Raw genomic sequence first — 13,388 nt, 5'->3', positions numbered from 1 at the left:
CGCTGGCACGTGCCCTGATTTAAAGCAACGATATTCAAGTGATATTCTGTTGTAAAACTCTGCATCTGCAACTAAAATGATAATAATAATCTTTACAATTAAAAAACAAGGGGATCCCTGAAAGCCAGATGGAGATGTGTAAGTTAGATGCGCATTTGGTATTTATGTTACTGTAGCATAGTCTATGCTGTACCAAATGTGGGCCTACCTGTCACAAGAAAAAAAGTTGCCATGATGAGATCATAAGTAGGTCTACATGCATTGTGAACTGCGCTCCATACGGAGATGGGCTGTCTGTCCCCACCCTGAGTGTTCATCATGCAGAGCCCGCAGGGAAGCCAGATTTAGACATCACATATCATTTAACGCCATTTCACGCCATGCTGTTCATATAAATCATTTATTATAATTTAAGGGAGTGGTTTTAGGCGGTCAATCCCGGTAAATCTCGGTAAATCCCGCCATTCAACCTTAATCCATTTACTAGCTAAATCTCTGATCCCCTCCTCTTCATGTCTGCAGGGTTTGGTGGTCGTGGAGTGCTGCCTGGTGTGGCCACTGGGAACGGACTCAATCCCAAATCATGTAACATTTGATTGGGATACCTGTAGCATGCATCTACAGATCACATTGTTTTCATGTCAAGTCTGTTTCTCTATCTGCCTGCCTGCATGTGTTTGCCTGTCCGTCTGTCTGCCTGATATGATTTGTCCTCTACAGTGCCAGGTGGAGGACAACAGGGACCAGGAGGCTCAGGTCGTGTTGGTTACGGAGGACCAATGCAGCCAGGAGTATTCCATGGATACCCACTCAAAACTCCCAAAACACAAGGTATGTCACCGGACAATTTAATGACTGCTAATGATATATTTTCTACTATCAATTCACAGGTAAAATGTTGATAATGAAGCTAAATTTTCCAGTCATTGCATTGACATCTTGGAATCTATAGAAATGGACACATACAGTGCCTTGCGAAAGTATTCGGCCCCCTTGAACTTTGCGACCTTTTGCCACATTTCAGGCTTCAAACATAAAGATATAAAACTGTATTTTTTGTGAAGAATCAACAACAAGTGGGACACAATCATGAAGTGGAACGACATTTATTGGATATTTCAAACTTTTTTAACAAATCAAAAACTGAAAAATTGGGCGTGCAAAATTATTCAGCCCCCTTAAGTTAATACTTTGTAGCGCCACCTTTTGCTGTGATTACAGCTGTAAGTCGCTTGGGGTATGTCTCTATCAGTTTTGCACATCGAGAGACTGACATTTTTTCCCATTCCTCCTTGCAAAACAGCTCGAGCTCAGTGAGGTTGGATGGAGAGCATTTGTGAACAGCAGTTTTCAGTTCTTTCCACAGATTCTCGATTGGATTCAGGTCTGGACTTTGACTTGGCCATTCTAACACCTGGATATGTTTATTTTTGAACCATTCCATTGTAGATTTTGCTTTATGTTTTGGATCATTGTCTTGTTGGAAGACAAATCTCCGTCCCAGTCTCAGGTCTTTTGCAGACTGCATCAGGTTTTCTTCCAGAATGGTCCTGTATTTGGCTCCATCCATCTTCCCATCAATTTTAACCATCTTCCCTGTCCCTGCTGAAGAAAAGTAGGCCCAAACCATGATGCTGCCACCACCATGTTTGACAGTGGGGATGGTGTGTTCAGCTGTGTTGCTTTTACGCCAAACATAACGTTTTGCATTGTTGCCAAAAAGTTCCATTTTGGTTTCATCTGACCAGAGCACCTTCTTCCACATGTTTGGTGTGTCTCCCAGGTGGCTTGTGGCAAACTTTAAACAACACTTTTTATGGATATCTTTAAGAAATGGCTTTCTTCTTGCCACTCTTCCATAAAGGCCAGATTTGTGCAATATACGACTGATTGTTGTCCTATGGACAGAGTCTCCCACCTCAGCTGTAGATCTCTGCAGTTCATCCAGAGTGATCATGGGCCTCTTGGCTGCATCTCTGATCAGTCTTCTCCTTGTATGAGCTGAAAGTTTAGAGGGACGGCCAGGTCTTGGTAGATTTGCAGTGGTCTGATACTCCTTCAATTTCAATATTATCGCTTGCACAGTGCTCCTTGGGATGTTTAAAGCTTGGGAAATCTTTTTGTATCCAAATCCGGCTTTAAACTTCTTCACAACAGTATCTCGGACCTGCCTGGTGTGTTCCTTGTTCTTCATGATGCTCTCTGCGCTTTTAACGGACCTCTGAGTCTATCACAGTGCAGGTGCATTTATACGGAGACTTGATTACACACAGGTTGATTGTATTTATCATCATTAGTCATTTAGGTCAACATTGGATCATTCAGAGATCCTCACTGAACTTCTGGAGAGAGTTTGCTGCACTGAAAGTAAAGGGGCTGAATAATTTTGCACGCCCAATTTTTCAGTTTTTGATTTGTTAAAATTTTTTGAAATATCCAATAAATGTCGTTCCACTTCATGATTGTGTCCCACTTGTTGTTGATTCTTCACAAAAAAATACAGTTTTATATCTTTATGTTTGAAGCCTGAAATGTGGCAAAAGGTCGCAAAGTTCAAGGGGGCCGAATACTTTCGCAAGGCACTGTAGCTAGTGTTAAAACAAGTGTATAGTCATTTGGCGTGTGCAGGTAAACTGGAGGTGGCAATCCTCCATTAGTTATTTAAAAACAACTATGACTATTGTCCTTAAACGTCAATCATCCCAGTGTTTAATGGATGTTAAATGTCAGATGTTTGCAGTCACTATAAATTAAGTTGACACACTGTTGACCGTGCGTTGCAGTTCCTTTCCCTCCAGTGCACAGAGTGTCTTATCCCCATCACCCCCATTATGGCCACATGCACAGCCCCATGCACGGCCACGGTCACATGAACGGCCACATGCACGGGCGGTTCTATGGCTACCCCCCTCTATGGCATCAGGTCATGTATGGTGGGTTTATCATTGTGAATTGGCTGCTGAGAATCGTTCTCTTTTTGAGGCCTAGGTCCTGGCTTTGGGACAAGGGTGTTTTCTTTCCTCTTCAAAACTGAGTTGTTTTCAAAAATGAGACCCTTTTCTCCATGTGTTGTTGCAGTCACATCATCACGTTCTAGGAAGACCTCAAAATCAGAACAATACATCTACCACCTACCCCTCTAAGACGCTTCGAGAATCTGAAAAGTGCAATACCTCCGAACCGTAACCCACTAAAACTGTGATTGCTCCTGTCATGTATTGTATGTAAGTTAGCTGCTTCACACCCATTCCCTATAAGGGACCACCACTTCAATCAATGTCAGTTAATATTATGTGTGTTAAGACAACATGGTCTTAGTTATCTATTTAACGAATGTGGTCCCTCACAGGGAAGAGTGTCATGCAGCCAAAAGCATACAGTAGGTTAGAGCTCTCCTTTAGCCTCCTCTCAGATCTGTAGTCACTCAGGGGCAATAGTAAGATCTGAGTGGACTGACAAATCCTCCTTGTCTGTTCCGTAGCTTCGTTTTCAGAATGTTTCTCGATGTTTGTAGCGGGCTAGGTCATATCTCTGAATCAAATCAACACCGGTGTGATGAGAAACAAATGTAGCTGTGTTTACACATGCAAAAACCCAAACTGCTTCAGCTATGACCTACTGGGCTCAAACCTTAACAATGATGTAGAACTACTAACCCTCTACATTAGACGCATTAACGTTTACTGCTGAATATACTTGAGTGTAATTGTGTGGTTTTATGTATTTGGATGGATCTGAAATGAATAAATCAGCAATAAATCAATACCTTAAAAAAAAGACAGTTCAAAAACATTGAAGTAAGTAATTGATTTTCTGACAGTGTGCTAGCGGATATTCAAAACCTTTACTCTATTCCGTTTATATGTCACCATGGTTTCCACAGGTGGCTATGGAGCGAAAGCTGGAGGAGCTGGAGGCAAACTTCCATTTGGTACAGAAAGTTTTTCATATGTAAATGTTTTAAGTATTGTGTCTGCATGTATGTGTAATTGTATGTGTGTAGATGGTAGAAGTTTCTCTCCACTTGTTTCAGGATACGGGGGCTTTGGTGGTGGTGGTGGTGGTGGAGCAGGCCTTCCTGGGGGAAAAGGAGGTCCTGGATCCAAGCCTGGATACCCCATTGGAACTGGTAGGGATTTGGAGAACACTTACACAAATATATGTGAAAATATATTTTAAAAGCTTTCTATTACTTAAATTAATTTGAAATGAGACCTGTAACTCTGTCTATGTTCCCCCACTCTCTGCAGGTGTGGGGACAGGAGGTCTTAACCCGGCCCAGGCTCAAGCTAAAGCTGCTAAATATGGTAATGATCGCTATCACAGGGCTACTGAAATGTCTTTACTTCAACTACTAACTCTTGAGGGGTTTACTCTCTCTCTCTCTCTCTCTCTCTATCTCTCTCTCTCTCTCTCTCTCTCTCTCTCTCTCTTCACCCACCCCTAGGTGCTGGTTTGGGTGGTGTGCCTGGTGCAGGTGGAGCCTACCCTGGAGTAGGAGGAGCTTACCCTGGAGGTGAGAGAGAGAGAAAGAGAGTGTGAGAAAGAGATCTCTGACCTACTACTGTACCTGACAGTGTACAGTACCACCAAACAAAACTACTAGACAGGACAGCTACAGTTACTGCAGGACAGCAACATTACTACCACTAGATATTCAGAGGATACAAATGAAACATATAGCTTTTTCACTCTTTTTGTGGTCTATACTGACAGTGTTTATCTAAAGCTGTTCAGATTATTTTAATTTTTTTTACGTTTCAGGATATAATCCTGCTGCAGCCAAAGCTGCTAAATATGGTAAGATCACTCAGAACAGCAATATCAGAGTTTTAGATAGTAAGACTAGACTGAATGTGAGTCGTTTTCTTGTGACCCTCCACCATAGGAGTCCCAGGAGGTGCAGGGGGCGTCCCAGGTCTTGGATCAGTAGCAGGAGGAGCAGGAGGAGTACCTGGAGGGGTACCCGGAGGAACTGGAGGTACATATGAAAGAAACTGTACAATTTAAAAATCTGATAGACCTCTTACAGTGAGTTTAGTTAGTTCATAATTCTGCCACATTTTTTTGTGATTGCAGTTTGACTATAAAAATCTGGGTTTCTAATGCATAAACTTTTGCATTTCAGGATATAACCCTGCTGCGGCCAAAGCTGCTAAATATGGTATGAAAAAGCTCTCAAAACAAGTGGTGGTACATAAATGTTTTATTTTCACATTTAAAGGGGTAAACAGCAGTTGCTACATATTTTTTTTTAATCAATTAATGATACTGTTTATACCCACATATTCCTGAAGAATATAACATATAGATGCTTCCTTAGTTCAGCTGAACTGTCGTACCATCAGAATCCAAAATAAACGTGTTTTACTCCTTTGTTTGTAAACCTTTTTATTGTAAACAAATACTGCATAGCCTCAAAACAGTGTTAAAACTATAATGTTGATATCATGGATGGTCAGTCTTGCATCCGTAGCGCTGTCTATAAATTTTAGATTGCTTTGTTATTGTTTGAACTGCAGATCATCCCTTTAACTAACTGTTCTTGTCTTGTCTTGTCTTGTCTTGTCTTGTCTTGTCTTGTCTTGTCTTGTCTTGTCTTGCCACACAGGAGTTCCAGGGGGTGCAGGAGCAGGCCTAGGAGCTGGAGGACTTGGAGGAGTACCAGGAGGGGTACTAGGAGGGGGAGGTGTACCTGGGGCTGCAGGTGAGCCTAAAAGTATACTACACATTTATCACTAATCTCATCTCAGTGGTGCTGCTCTTTACTGTGTAGATTAAGGACTTTATTCAGGTATGATATTGTAAACTAGTAATTTTTTTTTGTAAACAAAATATCTTTAATCATTTTTAGACTATAAAAATCACGAGTGATTAACTTTTTGCATTTTAGGATATAATCCCGCAGCGGCCAAAGCAGCTAAATATGGTAAATAATCACTCAAAACAGCAACATCAGAATTGGTACATTGATTGAATTCATACTGTTAACTAATTTAGTTCCACTGTTAAATATCTGAATTTAGACATGCTTCTGAAATCCAATGGTTTTCTTGTGTCTCTCTACACAGGACTCCCTGGAGGAGGTGCAGGCGGTCTTCCAGGTGCTGGATCAGTTGCAGGAGGAGTAGGAGGAGTACCAGGAGCTGGGGCTGGAGGTACAGTAAGGAGCACCATTGGGGTGCAGGATTTCATGTAGTTTGACTCTACTCTATGTCTACTGTAATGGCTTGGCGGAATTTCCTTTTTAATGAATTAACTTTTTACATTTCAGGATATAATCCTGCTGCGGCCAAAGCCGCTAAATATGGTAAGAAACATCACCCGTAACAGCAACATCAGAGTTGGTACATTGGTTTTAGCTCATGCTGAAATGTCTGTCCACTTTTAACCAACCCTTGTTTTCATGTCACCCTCCCCCACAGCAGTTCCAGGAGGAGCAGGCGCAGGGTTAGGGGGAGCTGGAGGTAGGTTAAACACCTCTGAATGGAGGAACATACTACACACCTCTACTACAGTATGTTTTCCTAGCTATAGCTTAAACTAAAGTACAGTCATGTCCAAAATTATTGGCACCCTTGATAAAGATGAGCAAAAAAGACTGAATAAACAATACAATTATTGACCTATGCTCTCAAAACAATGGGGCAATTATATTATTTTATATTAATACAATTGCTCAGAGTGTTCTTGCGAGGATAACGATAATTTTCTGAGATTGGACATTGGGAGGGATCTTAGACCATTCCATTCCACCAGTCCGGAGACTGAGATGGCCAGGGCAAAATATTGATTTTGGGGACAATTAACCATTTCTTTGTTGATGTTGATGTCTGTTTAGGATTATTGTCTTGATGGAAGATCCACTTACGGCCAAGCTTAAGTTCCATTTTTCGATGCCAAGCCCACCACTGGTGAGCATGGCCAAAGAGTTCTGTTTTCATGTCATATGACTATAGCACTACCTGGAGTTTGATAAACAGCATTGGCACTTGGCTTGGAATGGGTGCTATGGTCAGATGACATGAACATGGAGCTCTTTGGCCATGCACATCACTGGTGAGTTTAGCATTGACAACAGAAGCATATGCAGAAAAGTACCTCATACCTACTGTAAAATAGGATGGTGGATCTTTGACTATCTTTGGCTAGACAATAACCCAAAGCACTAATCAAAATCCACAAAGAAATTGATAATTTACCACAAAACCAGCATTTTGCAATAGCCATCTCAGTCTCTGGATTCGAACCCCATTGAATACCTGTGGTTTAAATTGAAGAGTGCAGTCCATAACCGCAAACAAAGGACATCAAGGTTCTGGAAAGGTTCTGTTTGGAGGAATAGTCTATGATCCCTCCCAACATGTTCTCCAATCTCGTAAAACTCTGTGTCTTTATCCTCGCAAGGAGAGGTTGCTAGAGTATTGAAAACAGGTGTGCCAATAATGTTCTATCTAGATCTATTTCTCTGAGCAATTGTCAATTGTATTAATATCAATATAATTCCACAATTTTTTGGAGCATACAATATAGCTCAGTATTTGTGTTATTTATTTAATAGTCTTTTTTGCTCATCTTTATCAAGAGTGCCAACAATTATGTACCCCACTGTACATTATCCCAGCTACTGGGCTCTGCATGAAGGTGATGTGCCTTGCTCAAGCAGACCCCAACCTGAGAGTTGGTAATCAGTGCATTTTGCGTGTAGACATCCTTGTATATGCATTAGAATTCTGTATTGTCTTGACTTCTATCAAGTGCACTAACCTGGATTGGCACTGCAGCTTTAAACTCCATGTAGCAGATATCTTAACACCATTACCATTTTCATCATCTCTGAACAGGCTATGGAGCGGGAGCCAGGCCTCCCTATTATGGTGAGGATAACTAACCAAAACATCCCAAAGCTGCCCAGGCCACAGACTTTACAATGCTGTTAACACACCATCACCGAAGGGCTTCATTCTTTGGCTTAGTTAGCTCCAACTCACACTAGTCTTTTTTAATAATAGAAATTATCATGTTGTATAGTGTAATATACTGTATGGATGTTACCCTCCCTATAGGTGTTCCAGGGAGTGCTGGATTTGGGGGAGCAGGGACTTTTCCAGGGGCTGGAGGTACCTTATCTAATTATTGCACTAAAATATCTTACGCTTGTAGCAATTTCATGAATTCATTCATAGCATAAACTACTGATTGAGGAGACTCAGAAATTCATGGTAAGACAAATGTTCATGATCAAGTTCATTTGAATCATTAAGATGTACAGTCATTTCTACCCTCCAGACACTCTGTGCTGTCTGCTGCTACTTTATGGGGCTAGAAATGCAGTTGAATGTTGCTATTCAAGCCAGGAAGGATGATGTAAGTTAATTTAATTATTTTTTTATTTTAGGATACAACCCTGCCACCAAAGCTGCTAAATATGGTAAGAAAACCACATTTGAAACAACTTCAGGCTCATTCAGTATTGGTACATTGCTTAATTTATGCTGATATTTTTCTTGTGACCTTCCACCATAGGAATACCAGGAGGTGCAGGAGCAGGCCTAGGAGCTGGAGGACTTGGAGGAGCAGGAGGAGGGGTACCAGGGGCTGGAGGTGGAGGTATCTCATCATGGTCTAAGGCTTATAACAATTTTAATGAATCGATGGTATAAACCAGTGCTTGGCAACAGGATTATCTAAAGTGATATTTATATCTCATGATCTTATTACATTTCAGGATATGGGGCTGGAAATGCAGTTTTGTTATATTATCCAAGTCAGGAGTGATGTTTTGAATTATTGTCATTGTTTTGTATTTCAGGATACAATCCTGCTGCCGCTGCCAAAGCTGCTAAATACGGTAAGAAAATCACTCCAAATCAGGCCAGACTCATTCAGTGTTGATGCAATAGTTGAATTTGAAATCCAATGTTTGTTTTTTTCCCTCGACCATAGGGGTCCCAGGAGGTGCAGGGGCAGGCCTAGGAGCTGGAGGTCTTGGAGGAACAGGAGGGGTACCAGCAGGAGGAGCTGGGGCTGGAGGTCAGTCATGATGCTTGACTTCTCCAATCCATTCACACTGTTTTGTATGCTTCTGCATTATGTGGCTTGGAAAGTGTGACTTTGAAAATCTTTTTTTAAATCTATTAATTAATTTATTTGTAGGGTATAATCCTGCTGCTGCCAAAGCTGCCAAATATGGCAAAGAAGAAAAGTGACAAGTCTACTGTATCTTTTCAATTGTTAAGTTAGCCATGACTTAACAACAAAATCTTGATGTTTTCTACCTCAGGAGTCCCCGGAGGTGCAGGAGCAGGAGGAGTACCTGGAGGAGGAGCAGGGGGTGTACCTGGGGCTTTAGGATATAATCCCGCGGCAGCCAAAGCTGCTAAATATGGTAATATTACTAAAAACACAAGGCTAGTCTCATTCAGTGTTGGTTTATGGTATACATGACTTTTAAATACAATCCTTTTTCTCTACAACAGGAGTTCCAGGAGGTGCAGGAGCAGGTCTAGGAGCTGGAGGACTTGGAGGAGGGGGGGGTGTACCTTGGGCTGGAGGATATAATCCCGCTGCAGCCAAAGCTGCTAAATATGGTAGAAAAATCACTCAAAACAGCAACATCAGAGTTGGTACATTGGTTGAATTCATGCTGACATTTCAGGTTTTAAAATCAGATAATTTCCATGTGAACACATAGGAGTTCAAGGAGGTGTAGGAACAGGCCTGGGAGCAGGAGGACTTGGAGGAGCAGGAGGAATACAGGGAGTACCTGGAGGAGGAGCAGGGGTTGTCCCTGGGGCTGGAGGATATAATCCTGCTGCAGCCAAAGCTGCTAAATATGGTAAGAAAAATTCACATTTCTGTCAATGTTTTACAGTACTACTGTGTGTCTGCTCATGACGTGTCTCCTGTGTTATAGGTCAGGGGGCTGCTGGTGGGCCAGGGGGTGGATATGGGGGTGTGCCTGCTGGAGGATATCCCAGGCCTGGGAGTACGTATACCAAAGGAAGGGTCTAGGGGAGGAGTGGAAGTAAAGGCAGTGTTCACACATACAATATGTATTTGTTCCTATGTACAATACATCTCTATGTAGTTTGTAAACTTTGCATAGGGGTAGAGTTGGCTTTATACACAGGTTTAAGCTGTGGAGTTAGTGTGTTTGAGCAGAGGGTTTGGTTTTAAGGTAAAGTGGGGTACATTGCCTTATAGTGCTACTTGGTTGATGATGTTCTATGTTTTGACTGACAGGCTATGGGGGATATGGAGGGGCAGCAGGAGGGGCAGCAGGAGGGGCAGGAGCTGGAGGTACGTTTCTAATGATGCCAACTCGATATACTGTAATATCATGAATTGATAGCATAAACTAGTGTTAGTAATACTACTGTATCATGAGGCTTGGGATGCAAGAGTGATGTTTTTAATTTATTCTTTTTTTACATTTCAGGATATAATCCTGCTGCGGCCAAAGCTGCTAAATATGGTAAGAAGAAGAAGAGTATACTGTATCTTAGGCAGTTCTGAATGGAGACATTATTTCAAAATAATAACAATTTCTTCTTGTGGTCCCAGGAGCTGGAGTAGCCGGCCTAGGAGGAGCAGGAGGAGGGCCAGGGACTGGGGCTGGACCAGGATATGGAGGTTTGCACAGAAGTTGATCTATGATTGGGGAGCTTTGGTCTGTCTTATCAAACCATTTATGAGGTCATTTATAAACGTTGCTATTTGTTTTGTATTGCAGGCTATGGAGGATATGGAGGGGTACCAGCAGGAGGGGCTGCCGCTGCTGCCAAAGCTGCTAAATATGGTATTTTATCCTCTCCATGATTTTGAAAAATGTACTGCCTAACCGTTGTATTAATATACTGTATTGATACACTGCCGGGGGTGCCAAACCCCCTAAATAAATGACATTTTTTCCCACTGGGTTTCAAAGAAGCAACCATTACATGTTGTTTAAACCACCAAATAATAACATCCTGAGCCTGATCTGTAGGAGTTCCAGGAGGAGCTGGCGTAGCCGGGAGAGCAGGAGGGGTACCCGGGGCTGGATATGGAGGTGAGTCCGTTTTGGCTTTGCCCTGTAAATGTACTGTACTATATGCTACACATTATGTTGATCTCTGTAAAGGGTAGCTTCCTAGACAGAGATGAAGACTTATCCTGGAATAGAAAACATTTTCATTGGGCATTCTCCTAACCGCCCCCCAATTGTTTTAGTGAGTTCATAAATCAGGGATGATGTCTTTCATTTATTAACTTTTTGCATGTCAGGACATAATCCTGCTGCGGCCAAAGCTGCTAAATATGGTAAGAAAAAACACTCAAAACAGCAACATCAGAGTTAAACTTCTGTCTACTTTTAACTAACTATAATTTTCTTGTGACCCTCCACCACAGGAGTTCCAGGAGGTGCAGGAGCAGGCCTAGGAGCTGGAGGACTTGGAGGAGCAGGAGGAGGGGTACCAGGGGCTGGAGGACTTGGAGGAGCAGGAGGAGGGGTACCAGGGGCTGGAGGATATAACCCTGCTGCGGCCAAAGCTGCTAAATATGGTAAGATCACTCAAAACTGGATACATTGGTTGAATTTACGTCTATCTCAAGTCGTGGTGTGACAAGTCTACTGTATCTTTGGCAGTTCTGAAGCTGGACATTCATTAAAAATCCAATTGTTTTCTTGTGGCCCTCTACCACAGGAGTCCCCGGAGGTGCAGGAGCAGGAATAGGAGCTGGAGGAGCAGGAGGATTACCAGGAGGAGGATTACTAGGAGGAGGAGGAGGGGGTGTAACTGGGGCTGGTGGATATAATCCCGCTGCAGCCAAAGCTGCTAAATATGGTAAGATCACTCAAAACAGCAACATCAGAATTTGTACATCAGTTGAATTCATGCTCACATCTCTGGTTTTGAAATCATATAATTTCCTTGTGAACCTCTACGCAGGAGTCTCAGGAGGTGTAGGAACAGGCTTAGGAGCAGGAGGAGTACAGGGTGGAGTAGGAGCTGGAGGTACGTCAGAGGATGTGTGTGAATAGTAAAGACATCAGAAAGAGCTCCAACAGCATCACGGTCTGGTCTGTCTTTCTGTGAGATATCAAGGTGATTCAGAATACAGTGAAAATATAAATGATGTGATGCTTGTGATTGCAGGATATGATCCCGCGGCCAAAGCTGCTAAATATGGTAAGAGCCTCTCTTGTTCTGTCATAACTTTTAGTCTAGGTAATGCAGACCAGTGGAAGAACAATATTGTTTGTCTGTTCTGTGCGGTCTCTGTACAGTACCTAATATCTCTTGTTAGCTGAATCAAGATTTTCACCATAGCTCAAGAGATTATGTTCCAACCTGCCCACAGGTAAGCCAAACGGGGTGGGCATCGGTGGAGAAGGTGTGCCAGCGCCAGCAGCGACTCCAAGTCCAGGTGTGGGCGTGGGTGGTGGTGTTGGAGGAACTGCCATTGAGCGCACTGACTTACCAGTGGGCACAGGGATACCTATCGCAGGCAAACCAGGTAAATGGATACTAGTTTCACCTTTGATTCTTGCTAGGTTTATTTTTCCTAGCCTAGATAGTTCCTTCAGGATCATTCCTAGTACTACACAACTAGGTCCAAAATGAAGGGTTGAAAGAAAATCCACAAAGTTCCTAATGTGACACTATGACCCATAACAGGTGTTTTGCACTCAACAAGACTTTGGATTCAACTGTTTTCTCATTGATCAGTGCAAATACTGTATATCAAAAGCTACAGAGTAAGTGTTATTTACTGCAGCGGTTCTCAAACTTTTCAGGGACCCTTTTTGTGACAGAAAACTCATCAGAGACCCCCTCATAATAATAACAAAGCTCGAGTGAGTTAAAATAGCATACAAGGAGTGTAGTAAACTAAGACGTTGGCAGTGCATGGCCGGATGAACCAAGTCTCGGACCCTGGGAAGGAACATTTTCCTGCAATTCTACACATTTTGTCATGGGGCAGAGAGAAAACTTTACAGTTTTAAAGCTTAAATTACAGTGCAGTTATGTTAAAACAATTTGGGGGGAATACAAAAAGTATCATGTAAAAAGATTGGTAATTGGCAGAGAACTGTGGATACCAATATCCATGTGAGCCTGACAGGCCCATGTTGCGCCAGGTTAAGAACATACATTGTAGATTAATAATATTACATTGTATTGTATTGTATGACACCTTCTAAACTTATTCCACGGATCCCTTGGCCAAAATTAGTTTAATATGTTGTTGTTAATAATATTCATAAAAAATATGTGTAAAAAAAAATCATAATTATAATCTGTCCGTGGACCCCTGCAGTACCTCAAACCCCCTTTTGAGAACCCCTGAGTTACTGTATTTTAAATATACACTGTATTTTACAGTGCTGTTAAAAAAGC

At 42.1% G+C, this 13,388-nt stretch overlaps 1 protein-coding gene across 50 annotated transcripts in view; it reads left to right on the top strand.

The window, feature by feature from the left end:
- The window catches only part of LOC110503876 (uncharacterized), a 90,933-nt gene that overhangs the window by 59,301 nt on the left and 18,244 nt on the right, over positions 1-13,388 (top strand). For 22 of the 50 annotated variants that reach the window (XM_090218514.1, XM_090218506.1, XM_090218510.1 and 19 more), the window contains exons 13-48: positions 523-585; positions 721-831; positions 2,784-2,933; positions 3,884-3,931; positions 4,034-4,129; positions 4,251-4,307; positions 4,442-4,516; positions 4,765-4,800; positions 4,889-4,981; positions 5,129-5,164; positions 5,612-5,707; positions 5,894-5,929; positions 6,072-6,158; positions 6,275-6,310; positions 6,426-6,467; positions 7,845-7,877; positions 8,067-8,120; positions 8,399-8,431; positions 8,527-8,610; positions 8,813-8,851; positions 8,947-9,033; positions 9,284-9,388; positions 9,480-9,590; positions 9,695-9,838; positions 9,917-9,988; positions 10,246-10,302; positions 10,442-10,477; positions 10,567-10,635; positions 10,736-10,801; positions 10,991-11,053; positions 11,269-11,304; positions 11,395-11,547; positions 11,691-11,831; positions 11,937-12,002; positions 12,144-12,176; positions 12,349-12,504. In XM_090218514.1, the coding sequence (XP_090074640.1) occupies positions 523-585; positions 721-831; positions 2,784-2,933; positions 3,884-3,931; positions 4,034-4,129; positions 4,251-4,307; positions 4,442-4,516; positions 4,765-4,800; positions 4,889-4,981; positions 5,129-5,164; positions 5,612-5,707; positions 5,894-5,929; positions 6,072-6,158; positions 6,275-6,310; positions 6,426-6,467; positions 7,845-7,877; positions 8,067-8,120; positions 8,399-8,431; positions 8,527-8,610; positions 8,813-8,851; positions 8,947-9,033; positions 9,284-9,388; positions 9,480-9,590; positions 9,695-9,838; positions 9,917-9,988; positions 10,246-10,302; positions 10,442-10,477; positions 10,567-10,635; positions 10,736-10,801; positions 10,991-11,053; positions 11,269-11,304; positions 11,395-11,547; positions 11,691-11,831; positions 11,937-12,002; positions 12,144-12,176; positions 12,349-12,504 (2,700 nt within the window). The remainder of the gene's footprint in view (positions 1-522; positions 586-720; positions 832-2,783; positions 2,934-3,883; positions 3,932-4,033; positions 4,130-4,250; positions 4,308-4,441; positions 4,517-4,764; positions 4,801-4,888; positions 4,982-5,128; positions 5,165-5,611; positions 5,708-5,893; positions 5,930-6,071; positions 6,159-6,274; positions 6,311-6,425; positions 6,468-7,844; positions 7,878-8,066; positions 8,121-8,398; positions 8,432-8,526; positions 8,611-8,812; positions 8,852-8,946; positions 9,034-9,283; positions 9,389-9,479; positions 9,591-9,694; positions 9,839-9,916; positions 9,989-10,245; positions 10,303-10,441; positions 10,478-10,566; positions 10,636-10,735; positions 10,802-10,990; positions 11,054-11,268; positions 11,305-11,394; positions 11,548-11,690; positions 11,832-11,936; positions 12,003-12,143; positions 12,177-12,348; positions 12,505-13,388) is intronic. The other 28 variants (XM_090218513.1, XM_090218508.1, XM_090218515.1 and 25 more) reach the window with 16 other exon arrangements.

The sequence above is a fragment of the Oncorhynchus mykiss genome, chromosome 24, assembly GCF_057628025.1.
Source record: "Oncorhynchus mykiss isolate SJ-2025 chromosome 24, ASM5762802v1, whole genome shotgun sequence".
Lineage (NCBI taxonomy): Eukaryota > Metazoa > Chordata > Actinopteri > Salmoniformes > Salmonidae > Oncorhynchus > Oncorhynchus mykiss.
This window is presented reverse-complemented; position numbering and strand designations above follow the sequence as displayed.